Source organism: Lampetra fluviatilis, chromosome 1 (assembly GCF_964198595.1).
Source record: "Lampetra fluviatilis chromosome 1, kcLamFluv1.1, whole genome shotgun sequence".
Taxonomy (NCBI): Eukaryota; Metazoa; Chordata; class Hyperoartia; order Petromyzontiformes; family Petromyzontidae; genus Lampetra; species Lampetra fluviatilis.
Window position 1 is genome coordinate 397689 of NC_136275.1, and position 13290 is coordinate 410978.

General features: G+C 57.5%; 1 protein-coding gene across 1 annotated transcript in view; it reads right to left on the bottom strand.

Annotated features, from left to right (window-relative positions):
* Positions 1–7995: 7995 nt before the first annotated feature.
* LOC144945452 (V-type proton ATPase 116 kDa subunit a 1-like) overlaps positions 7996–13290 on the bottom strand; it is a 30104-nt gene continuing 24809 nt past the window's right edge. The window contains exons 18-21 of the mRNA XM_078874045.1: positions 9598–9717; positions 9354–9471; positions 8878–9049; positions 7996–8289 (exon numbers count right to left, since the gene is read on the bottom strand). Coding sequence (XP_078730171.1) covers positions 8184–8289; positions 8878–9049; positions 9354–9471; positions 9598–9717 — 516 coding nt within the window. The 3' untranslated portion in view covers positions 7996–8183. The remainder of the gene's footprint in view (positions 8290–8877; positions 9050–9353; positions 9472–9597; positions 9718–13290) is intronic.

Here is a 13290-nt window from a genome sequence, read left to right on the forward strand (position 1 = left end):
CGTCGCGAGGCGAGTCGCTCGCGAGATACGCAACAGGTCGGAGCAGCCTGCAGCAACAGCAGCCTGCAGCAGCAATAGCAGCCTGCAGCAGCAGCAGCCTGCATGCCTGCTGCAGCAGCAGCAGCTTGCTGCAGCAGCAGTCTGTATGCCAACAGCAGCAACCTGCAGCAGCAACAGCAGCAGCAGCCTGCAGCAGCAACAGCAGCAGCCTGCAGCAGCAACAGCAGCCTGTATATCTGCAGCAGCAGCAGCAGCAGCCTGCATGTTGACTCTACCCCCCGCGGGTCACGTGCACGGTGTCCGACACCGTCTACGGTCGCAAACCACCACACTCCCCCCACCGCCACCACTCGTCATTGCAAGCAGACCGACGTTTCGCGCGACGCCCCTGGGTGAGGGAACAGCGCAGGGGTCCGAGACGGAGTGCGAGAAGTTCCTGGGCTGCTCTGGACGGAGCTCCCCTCCCCCCCACCCCGAGCGCACCCCGAGAGCGACGTCGCTGCGACGTTCACGCGGTGCTTGCGGGTCGAGGCGAGTGGCAGCAGCAGTGGGGAGGAGGAGTCGCGCCACTTGTGGCCCCGCGGCCTCCTCTGGGACATCGCCGGGGGCCGCGAGAGGCGAGGCCGCGAGAGGCGAGGCCGTGCGCGCAGACTCGGACGAGGCGCGGGCGGGGGGGGGGGGCTTCAGTCCAGCAGTGGATAGACAATGGCTGCTGATGAGTGGTGGCGATTGTTGTTGGTGGTGGTGATGTTGAGAGTGGTGGCGGTGATGGCGGAGATTGTTGATGGTCGTGATGTTGATAGTGGTGGTGGTGATGTTAAGAGTAGTGATAGTGGTGGTGATGTTGATAGTGGTGGTGATGTTGATAGTTGTGGTGATGGTGATGTTGGTGGTGATGTTGATAGTGGTGATGTTGGTGGTGATGTTGGTGGTGATGGCGAAGTGGAACTTTGCGAGACGCCACAGAACGCCGCGCAGCGCCCCGACGGCCGCGTGGACTCTGAACCCCGCGACTCGAACAGCGACGGCGGCGGGGTCCCGTGACGATGACGATGGTGACGGATGATGATGAGGATGATGGATGATGATGATGATGACGATGGATGATGATGGATGATGATGATGATGGTGACGATGATGATGGTGATGATGATGGATGATGATGATGGATGATGAATGATGATGGTGACGATGATGATGGTGACGATGATGATGGATGATGATGATGGATGACGATGATGATGATGGTAATGACGATGATGGACGATGGACGAAGATGATGGTGATGTGGCTCGTCCCCGCACTGCCCCCTGCCGCTCCACTGCTGGACGACGGCGACCATCCCCAGCTCGCACCGCGCTGCTCAGCGCGGGTCGCTGGGCACGGGCCGACCGGGGCCGGCTCGTCACTGCGCTCGCCACTGACGTTAGCCGGGAGTGGGGGGGGCTATGGGGGGGGGGTCGATGTCGGCTTTCCGCACCCAAATCGCCGCGCCGCCGCTCCCCGTGAGGGCGCGGCCACGGCACGGGACGCAGGATGCTGCTGCTGCTGCGGCTGCTGTTGCTGCGGCTGCTGTTGCTGCTGTTGTTGCTGCACCGCGCTTCTCCGTGCACGAGGCGGTGGCTGCCGCCCAGGCGGCGTGCGAGGGAGTCGCGGGTCAAACGCGACAGGTGACACGTGGCGAGGACGCGGCTCCCGCAAACTGCGGCGCTTCCACGTGGCCGCGACAGCGGCGACCTCAGGCAAAGGCCTCGCCCGGGGAGCCTCGACAGACTACACACACACGTGTGTCTAGAATACACACGTGTGTGTGTGTGTATTCTAGACCACACACACGTGTGTGTGTGTATTCTAGACCACACACGTGTGTATTCTAGACAAGTGTGTGGTCTAGAACACACACACACGTGTGTGTCTAGAATACACACACGTGTGTGTTCTAGACACGTGTGTGTATTCTAAACACACACGTGTGTGTGTATTCTAGACCACACGTGTGTGTGCGTATTCTCTACACACGCCATCGTCAACACGGCTCCCTGGCAGTTCATTAATTTCCACTGCCTTCAAACAAAGGGGCACGCGTGCTATGAAGAAGGGACATTGCCCGAAACGTCGCCGACTACATTTACACATTTATATTAAAGGCGGCACATTCTCAGCAGCATTGCACGACCGCTGCGTGTACACGGGGCGATCCGTACCCAGACGGTCCCCGAGAGAGCAGAGAGAGAGAAGAGATGGTGAGCGCCCTCGGGGCGTGCGTGTCCACACGTCCCGCACCGCCCCCAGGGCACCCCATCCCCCAGGGCGCCATCAACCCCCAGGGGAGCCCTCGCCCCATCCCCCAGGGCGCCACCAACCTCCAGGGCGCCCTGAGGGTCGCGAGACACCGGTGGGGTGTCTGTTCATGGATCGCCCCCTCGCTCTTCGTACAGAGCCCCCCCCCAGCCCCTTCTAGGCCGTGAGTGCAGAGGTCGGCAGGTTGCGGGGGGGGGGGTGTGGCCTGAGCTCACGTCTTGGCCGCCTTTGTCTCCCCACTAGTGCTGATGGTAACACACCGCACCACGTGCTCAGTCGACCTATGGGTAGGCCAGGTGTGTGTATGGGTATACACAGACACAACGTGTGTGTATCTGTACACACACAACGTGTGTGTATGTATACACATACACAGTGTATCTGTATACACAGACACAACGTGTATCTGTATACACAGACACACACACACAATGTGTGTATCTGTATACAGACACACAACGTGTATCTGTATACACATACATACACACAATGTGTGTGTATCTGTATACACAGACACACACACAATGTGTGTATCTGTATACACAGACACACAACGTGTATCTGTATACACATACATACACACAATGTGTGTATCTGTATACACATACATACACACAATGTGTGTATCTGTATACACAACCAGGCGCAAGCAGCGCAGGGTAGCACAGTAGCAGCAGCTCCATCTCCCCGTGTTTACCTGCGGGGGGGGCGCGCGGTGAGGGGGGGTCCAGGTGTGTGCCGGGGGGGGGGGGTCCAGGTGTGTGCCGGGCAGCGCCACTCGCGACGACACCCGCGGCACAATCCCGGGGCCGCGGCAGCAACTCTGAGACGCAGCTCCGATCGTGTCCCCTGGCCCCCCTCCTCCTCCTGCTGCTCCTCCTGCTGCTCCTCCTGCTGCTCCTGCTGCTGCTGCTCCTGCTGCTCCTCCTGCTGCTCCTGCTGCTGCTGCTCCTGCTGCTCCTCCTGCTGCTCCTGCTGCTGCTGCTCCTGCTGCTGTTGCTCCTGCTGCTGCTACTTTTCCTGCTGCTGCTGTCCTCTAGCAGGGCTGAGGGCCACCACGTCGTGGGCTCGCCCTCGCAGGCGGCCACCCAAAGCCTGGGCGCTGCTTCTTTGTGTCGCTATCGCGCCCGCCGCCTTCGCCGGGCTGAGCAAGCAGGAGAGACGCGCAGAGCGGAGAGCTCGAGCCCGTCCGCGCGCGTCCACCCCGCCGCCTCTTATAGCCGCGGCCTCCCACGACGCGCCAGTGGCGAGCGGTGCCATCCGCGGGTCACTACAGAACACGCGCGTGTCCGTGTGTGTGTCCGTGTGTGCCTCCGTGTGCGTGTGCGTGTCCGTGTGTGTGTGTGTGCGCATGTCCGAGTTCTCTATCCAAAAGAAAAGACAAAACGATCTGTCTCGCGCACAGTGGACGCCAGTGTTGTTCGCCACGGGGCACGATGCAGAGGTCGCGACTCGCAGCGAAATCACGAGTGGCGAGATCGTCACCACCACCACCCCCCAGGACCCAGGACCCAGCCTCGCTCTCCACAGCGGAGTCCGCGCGACTCCTTCCCCAGCGGGCGAGAGGCGCGGGGGCGACCCGGGCCGAGTCTCGAGTCGCTGGGCAGCTCCAGGGCCGCACCGCCACGTGCCCCCCCCCCCCCGCGCTCATTGGGGGGGTTCGCGTCTTCATATAGACGGGCACTGCCTACTGCCTACTGGCTACTGCCTACTCCTACTGGCTACTGCCTACTGCCTACTGCCTACTCCTACTGGCTACCAGCGGACGGGATGCCCACGCGCGTCTCCACGGAACGGAAGAGCCCCGGGGAGGGAGGGGAGGCCCCCCCCCATGAGGAGCCACCATGAGCACCCCCCCCCCGAGCCCCCCTGGCGAGCTGCGGGTGTCCTCTGCCAACTCTTCGCTCTCTCTGGCTCATCAAAGCCTCGCGGCAGCAGCAAGCGGCGGGGTTCCGTGGGTTTCCAATTGCAAGTTGAGTTTCGCGGAAAGTACAAACTACTCAAATAAACTCGGAAATCACAGCCAGTGAACATCTCTGCATGGCTCAATTAGTCGCCGTTGCAAAACCTCCACGGGTTTTTTTGTAAACTAAACTGCTGTTTAAGAATCACAAAGCAACGTTGCCATTTTTAGTTTTACGAAACGCAGAGATCGTGTGGCCGTGCAATGTTGAACGGCCCACGTGGTTGAGCGGTTTGCATTGAGTTATCTAAATAGAGACGACATCCGGGCTCCAGCAAGGGGTGCAGGCATTGGGTGTGCAGGCGGTACAACTGCACAAGGGTCCTCGAGGCGGATCGGGGACCCGAAGCCCCAAAGTTGACGTTCATGGGACATCTTTGCCCGTATCAAAGTACGAATAATAAGACGAGGTTTTACCCGTTCTGGCAATAACAACAGGAGGTGTTCAGATATCCAAACAACAAATAGAAACCTTTTTTTGCAAGGAATCAAGTCGGCATGAACCACGCGTACTTGTGGTGAACATGTCAACAGAGATGCTTTGATGATAATCAATCACAGGGTGCTTCAAACAAACGTCGACACTTGAGACAATTTTCACCGCCGCCACGAGAAGCGTGGCTCACGGTTCTGGAGACCACCTGGGGAGGATGCCAGGCTACTTGACGACCACGGCGGCGAACAAGTGGAGACTCGATGACTTCCGGTCGCTATTACCATTACATCCATCGTCATGTTACATGTTATGTATTATCCGTTTTTCCCATTAAAAACGATAGTCCCATAAGAAGTGTTAGCATTTGTTTGAAGCACCCTCCATATGCATCGTCTCTGATGTTGGGCAATCAGTTAGCGAGCACCTCCGAAGGCCAACACCCAGGCACACGAGGGGGTGGACGGCCAGCACCACGCCCGACCCCGCTTCGTCTCCCCAGTGGGGATGTGTTTACACACCGCACCGGGTATTTATCTGAGGCCGAGTCGACCTAAGGGAAGCCCAGTACTGGTTCTGAAAACCGTTATTGGTGTTGACCGTGAGCGGGAATCGAACTCGGGTCTCCGGGGTCGTTGTCTTGCCTCACGGCAGATGTGGAGCGTATGTATACAGGAAGTTCCTGTTTTTGTTGCTAATTTTGGTCACGTGACCAGGAAGTGACGATGTTAGATTTTCAGTGAACCACGCGGGCATCTGCCATCTTACTTATAATTAAAGATGGCGGCACGCATCGCATCTTAGTGAGACCACAGCCGCACTTGTCCATTGTGGGAGCTTAAGAAGCATTGTCTGTAAGTTTGTTTATATTCCTATAATATTGGCAATGCTGTTGTAATGTTGGAATGACCGTTATAGTGATGTAAATGCCTTTATGGTGCCGTTAAGTTGTTGTAGTAAATACGAGGCCTAGTTAGTAACGAAGCCTGCAACTTTCCTTATTGTGGATGTTACTTGTGATTTAGTAGGTCGAGTCAGACTTGTGCCCAGGTGGCTATGTTGCGATCCTGAGAGTAAAGATGACGAAGTATCTCATCCACAGTTTAGTGTTATGTGTAATGCTGTACTTTTGGGGTGCAGTGGGATGAATACACGATGTGCCTGTATGCAACGCACCGGCTTGTACTTTTGTCTAGTTGTTCAGTGGTAATGTAGGGGCCTGGTCCGTCCAGGATCTATTGTTATCTAAGACAATGTTCTGATGCTGTGGTGTTCATTGTGTTGGTGTTTCCGGATTATAACAGATGCTGTATCTGTGTTTTCTCACCAGTTTTACCTTGTTACAATCAATAAATGACGATTGGAGTTGGACGTTCATCCTGGCTCCGAGGGTTTATTGAATGCAAGGTTATCTACTCGACTAGCGGTGCAACGCAGCGCACAGCGAGGCCGAGATAGTCGTAGTGCAGCGTGCTAACCGCTACACTAACATGTTCCAGACACACGTGTACACACACACACGTGTACACACACACACGTGTACACACACACACGTGTACACACACACACACGTGTACACACACACACACGTGTACACACACACACACGTGTACACACACACACACGTGTACACACACACACACGTGTACACACACACACGTGTACACACACACACGTGTACACACACACGTGTACACGGCTGTAGAGAGTACCCTGCACCACACACCAGAGTGAGAGTCGCTTCGCATCGCGCGCTCACCGGCCCCGTCCCATGGCGAACCGGCGAAACGCATCGCGACGCGCGGGGCTACAACCCCAGGGACGCGTGGCAGAAGCTACCGCCGGGCTCCCAAGGGGGGGTAGGGGGGGTGGGGGGGGTGTCGAGAGGGGACCCGCTGGGGGACGGAGCGGGGGGAGGTGGAGGCATCCGACCCCCCCCCCCCGTGTCCCCGGTGCAACGCGAGGAGCATCGAGGGTGCATCATGCACACCCCCACCTCCTTCCTTCTGGCAAGCTGCACAAACCGAACTCCTAGTGGGGGGCCCCCCCCGTGCCCGCATCGAGTGGCAACACGGCACCCCCCTTGCACTCCACCCGAGGGGGGAGTCTCACCCGCTCAGTCCCGACGGCGCACGAGGCGAGGAGCCGAGGGACGGCGGTGCCCCCCTCCCGACGAGGAGCTGCGCGCTCGTGCACTGCGCCTGGCAGCGCGAGCGTGCCCCCGTGACTCGAGCTTGGTGGACGACGTAGGGTGCGAAAGAAGTTCAACGCGTGCGGCGTGCACAGCTCACACGGCACGAGGTGCAGTCGTTGGGTTTATTCAAAATCCATTCGACCAATTTACAGTCGCAGAACTCGCTTCAACCTTTGAGCACGGTCACCGGAGGCCTACAACTGCGCGGGTTTATGGCAACAGTTGCTCGCGACGGCGCAGCCTCGTACAGCGCCGTGACCTGAGCGGTGGGGTCCCAGTCGATGCCATCGGAGCGACGGCAACGGGAACGCACGCGAGGCACGGGGCGCGCGACAACGCAGCCGGTGCCGAGGGTGCCGGCGACGCAGCGGTGCCGGCCCTCATCGGAAATGCAGTCGGACCACCGACTCCAACGCTCACGGAAACAACCGAAAGCCTCAAGGAGGATTTTCTTTTTAAAGAAAAAATATTTCACAAAAGCGCGGCCACCTGCGAGTAGGAGTGACATCCTCTTTGGTTCTTTTGGTAAAGTGACGTAGTTAGAAATAAAAGAAAAAATAAAGCGATTTATTTTATTTCTACCTACGTGACTTTACTGAAAGAACCACAGAGTATGGATTCCTGCAGTCACGAAAGCTTCACATCAAGATGGGAGTGACACACGCGGAGAGCGGCGCGCCGTGGGACACGGCAAGCCCTGCTAGGGGCTGCAGCAGGCGGCCGGGAAGGTGCCCAACGCGTTCAAGGCGTCTTGTCAACGGGGGAAGAGGAGACCACGACCCTCAGGAGGTCTCTGCGGCGGAGGAGGCAGCAGAGCGGAGTAGGGACCGACACGACTGCGATCGCCCCCATCAATCCGCGTCGTCCGCAACTTCGTTTCACTACAAACGCTTTTTTTGTAATACATTTTTAGTGATTTTACTGAAGACAAATTTCGTTGTGGGAAATCAACTTCAATTGACGTTGATCTACGTTTGTGATCCGTCTGGAATTTCTTCCCCCAACGCCGCTTGCTTTCACGCCGATGTCTATTGGCTGCATTGCTCACGTTTTGGCTTCTGTCGCTTCCGTGACCCAGGCCGCTCTGGCAACATGACACTCTCACCACCTGGTTAAACACAAAACAAAAACACTCACTTTGAACTTTTTTACGATTAGCTCCGCAAAGCGGCCTACGCGGAACGGGGCCTTGAAACGCAGCGACGCCGGGGGTGGCGCGACCGCTGGGCCGCAGCAGGGAGGCCGCTGCGTAGAAGGCCCCGGGACAGGCCCCGTCAGAGGCTCCCCCGGGCCTAGCTCTCAGAGTCCCCGCCGCCGCTGTCCTCCAGCATGCTCTCGAAGGAGTACGGCGTGAACTTGACGCCCGTGCCGTGGTAGAACTTGTTCTGGAACTCCACCCTGGCGCGCGACGGGAGGGGTGGAACAAACAATCGGAGGTTTCACTCGCGGCCACGGTGACCTCGCGGTGACCTCGCGGTGACCTCGCGGTGACCTCGCGGTGACCTCGCGGTGACCTCGCGGCCACGGTGACCTCGCGGCGACGGCCGTGGTGCGGGCGGCTCGCGACCGGCGAGCTGGGAGTAGCGGTTAGTGCTACACTGCGCTATGAACCCGACGATCCAGGTTCGATTCACGCTCATGGCCAACACCAGTGACGATTATCTGAACCGGTCCTAGGCCTCCCCTAGGTCAACTCAGCCTCGAATGAGTACCGAGTGCGGTGTGTAGTAAACATCGCCACTGGGGAGTCAAAGGCGGTCGGGTGTGGTGCTGGCCTCCCACCCCCTCGTGTACCGTTCCGGCCTTCGTAGGTGCTCGCTAACAGCACTTGCCCCTACAGTCTGTCAAGGCTATACGGGGGGGGGGGGGTCTTTTGTATGTGTATCTGTGTGTGTGCGTGTCTGTGTGTGTGCGTGCGTGCATGCGTGCCTGTGTGCGTGTCTGTGTGCGTGTGTCTGTGCTCGTGTGTCTGTGTGCGTGCGTTACCAGTGCAGGCGCAGCGCGTGCAGGAAGGCCGAGAGGCCCTCCATCACGAGCAAGATGGCCACCGTGAGGACAGCGAAGGCGGCGAAGATGAAGAAGACGATGACGAGGCCGGACCACTGCCCGTTCTTGAGGCTCATCTTGAGCACCATGGTCCACAGCACCTCGGACAGCTCTGCTCCAGGGGACGGCAGAACGAGTCAACCGCACGCGGCGTGTCAACGGCACGCGGCGTGTTAACGGCACGCGGCGCTCTCCGAGGCGACCGAGCGGGTTTCGGCAAAAACGCAGCGCGCCCCGACAGGTGTCCGTCAAAGCTCGGCTATCGGCAATCGGCGACCCTCCCCGCCCCGCAAGACCCCAACGGATTCTTCTTCTCGTGACGACGACGCGACGCCGACAGCGGGACCCAGATATAAACACCGTGGGGAGATCGCAGCTACGACAAAGGGGGGGGGGGGGGCTGGGGGTGAACTCACGGGCGTGGGCCAGGCTGAGGGCCCAGAGGCGCAGGTAGGAGGCCGTGTTGGAGATGCAGCCCAGGCAGTACTCGATGGTGTGGATGGCTTGGTGCACAAACACGTCCCCAAAGTCAAACTGAAAACGGTCAAGAACAACACAAATTCGACCGTCAGAGACTCGTTGCGAGGGACCGAGGAGACGTTCGTGAGAGAGTCCACTATTTGTGGAGAGTTTTTATTTTATTTATCTGCCCCCGGTCACCTCTCCGTGGTCTCCGTGGTCACCGTGAGCTCCGCTGCCGTGATCCGCCGGCTCGGGCGGCGGCTCCCTCGCGACCTCCGCGTCGTCCGTGGAGCCGCCGTTGATGTACGAGTTCTGGAGCTGCGGCGGCACGAGAGCGGCTCCCAAGTCACACTCCCCGCGCACGACGTCGCCTCCTTCGCACGTCATATCGGCCACCCCCTGCGAGTGCATCATCTCGGCGGCGGTCGTTAAACACAAGCAATGTGGTTGAGGGGTTTTGTAGTCGGGCTTTACCCGATCCAATGCTGGCGACCCGCCCGGTGTTTAAAGGCGAGAGCCCTCCCCGTGATAGATCCCCATCATACCTCGATCCCTCTTACATGCACCGTCACCCCCTGCACTCTTTAGACTCCCCGCACCGCTCATTCAGTCTCATCGCCACCACCACCACCACCATCACCGCCGCCATCACCAACACCGCCGCCATCACCAACGCCACCACCACCTCTGCCTTGTTGGCTTCGGGGCTTCCCCTGTGATGCCGACCTCTGGGAGCCACTGCCGTGCCCGGATCTTCCGACATCACAAACACTCAACACCTCCGCCATTTACCCCGTGTCCCTGAGAGGAAAGACGTCTCCAATAGGTGACACTGGGCAATGGCTCTTGTTGGTGGCACACGGTCCGTTGTCCACAATGGGGCCTGTTCTATATATAATATTTGTCACGTGGTTTACGTGTATCCAGTGGCCTTGCCGTGCATGAGTAGCGTGGAGGTTTATAACAAAGTTAGCACACACACACGCGAGCGTTCTTACGTCATCACAGAGGGATTCCACCTTCAGCGAGCCACACGGCTGCGAAAATCATCTCAGTGTTCATCTCGGTGTTCATCTCGGTGCGTGCCCAGCAATGGCAGCACACATGCACGCACGCGAGCACATGCACGCTTGCGCACCCACACACACACACACGCGAGTGCACACGCACGCGGGGCACTGTGTACTAGGGTGGCGATGTGTGGAGCGCAGGGCGCAGGGCAGGCGGCCGCGTGGGTCCCGGAGCTCACCAGGCGCTGCGAGCGGCGGTGCTTGGAGCGCAGAAAGAAAAGACAAAACGATCTGTCTCGCGCACAGTGGACGCCAGTGTTGTTCGCCACGGGGCACGATGCAGAGGTCGCGACTCGCAGCGAAATCACGAGTGGCGAGATCGTCACCACCACCACCACCACCCCCCAGGACCCAGGACCCAGCCTCGCTCTCCACAGCGGAGTCCGCGCGACTCCTTCCCCAGCGGGCGAGAGGCGCGGGGGCGACCCGGGCCGAGTCTCGAGTCGCTGGGCAGCTCCAGGGCCGCACCGCCACGTGCCCCCCCCCCCCCCCCGCGCTCATTGGGGGGGTTCGCGTCTTCATATAGACGGGCACTGCCTACTGCCTACTGGCTACTGCCTACTGCCTACTCCTACTGGCTACTGCCTACTCCTACTGGCTACTGCCTACTGCCTACTGGCTACTGGCTACTGCCTACTCCTACTAGCTACCAGCGGACGGGATGCCCACGCGCGTCTCCACGGAACGGAAGAGCCCCGGGGAGGGAGGGGAGGCCCCCCCCCATGAGGAGCCACCATGAGCCCCCCCCCCCCCGAGCCCCCCTGGCGAGCTGCGGGTGTCCTCTGCCAACTCTTCGCTCTCTCTGGCTCATCAAAGCCTCGCGGCAGCAGCAAGCGGCGGGGTTCCGTGGGTTTCCAATTGCAAGTTGAGTTTCGCGGAAAGTACAAACTACTCAAATAAACTCGGAAATCACAGCCAGTGAACATCTCTGCATCGCTCAATTAGTCGCCGTTGCAAAACCTCCACGGGTTTTTTTGTAAACTAAACTGCTGTTTAAGAATCACAAAGCAACGTTGCCATTTTTAGTTTTACGAAACGCAGAGATCGTGTGGCCGTGCAATGTTGAACGGCCCACGTGGTTGAGCGGTTTGCATTGAGTTATCTAAATAGAGACGACATCCGGGCTCCAGCAAGGGGTGCAGGCATTGGGTGTGCAGGCGGTACAACTGCACAAGGGTCCTCGAGGCGGATCGGGGACCCGAAGCCCCAAAGTTGACGTTCATGGGACATCTTTGCCCGTATCAAAGTACGAATAATAAGACGAGGTTTTACCCGTTCTGGCAATAACAACAGGAGGTGTTCAGATATCCAAACAACAAATAGAAACCTTTTTTTGCAAGGAATCAAGTCGGCATGAACCACGCGTACTTGTGGTGAACATGTCAACAGAGATGCTTTGATGATAATCAATCACAGGGTGCTTCAAACAAACGTCGACACTTGAGACAATTTTCACCGCCGCCACGAGAAGCGTGGCTCACGGTTCTGGAGACCACCTGGGGAGGATGCCAGGCTACTTGACGACCACGGCGGCGAACAAGTGGAGACTCGATGACTTCCGGTCGCTATTACCATTACATCCATCGTCATGTTACATGTTATGTATTATCCGTTTTTCCCATTAAAAACGATAGTCCCATAAGAAGTGTTAGCATTTGTTTGAAGCACCCTCCATATGCATCGTCTCTGATGTTGGGCAATCAGTTAGCGAGCACCTCCGAAGGCCAACACCCAGGCACACGAGGGGGTGGACGGCCAGCACCACGCCCGACCCCGCTTCGTCTCCCCAGTGGGGATGTGTTTACACACCGCACCGGGTATTTATCTGAGGCCGAGTCGACCTAAGGGAAGCCCAGTACTGGTTCTGAAAACCGTTATTGGTGTTGACCGTGAGCGGGAATCGAACTCGGGTCTCCGGGGTCGTTGTCTTGCCTCACGGCAGATGTGGAGCGTATGTATACAGGAAGTTCCTGTTTTTGTTGCTAATTTTGGTCACGTGACCAGGAAGTGACGATGTTAGATTTTCAGTGAACCACGCGGGCATCTGCCATCTTACTGATAATTAAAGATGGCGGCACGCATCGCATCGTAGTGAGACCACAGCCGCACTTGTCCATTGTGGGAGCTTAAGAAGCATTGTCTGTAAGTTTGTTTATATTCCTATAATATTGGCAATGCTGTTGTAATGTTGGAATGACCGTTATAGTGATGTAAATGCCTTTATGGTGCCGTTAAGTTGTTGTAAATACGAGGCCTAGTTAGTAACGAAGCCTGCAACTTTCCTTATTGTGGATGTTACTTGTGATTTAGTAGGTCGAGTCAGACTTGTGCCCAGGTGGCTATGTTGCGATCCTGAGAGTAAAGATGACGAAGTATCTCATCCACAGTTTAGTGTTATGTGTAATGCTGTACTTTTGGGGTGCAGTGGGATGAATACACGATGTGCCTGTATGCAACGCACCGGCTTGTACTTTTGTCTAGTTGTTCAGTGGTAATGTAGGGGCCTGGTCCGTCCAGGATCTATTGTTATCTAAGACAATGTTCTGATGCTGTGGTGTTCATTGTGTTGGTGTTTCCGGATTATAACAGATGCTGTATCTGTGTTTTCTCACCAGTTTTACCTTGTTACAATCAATAAATGACGATTGGAGTTGGACGTTCATCCTGGCTCCGAGGGTTTATTGAATGCAAGGTTATCTACTCGACTAGCGGTGCAACGCAGCGCACAGCGAGGCCGAGATAGTCGTAGTGCAGCGTGCTAACCGCTACACTAACATGTTCCAGACACACGTGTACACACACACACGTGTACACACACACA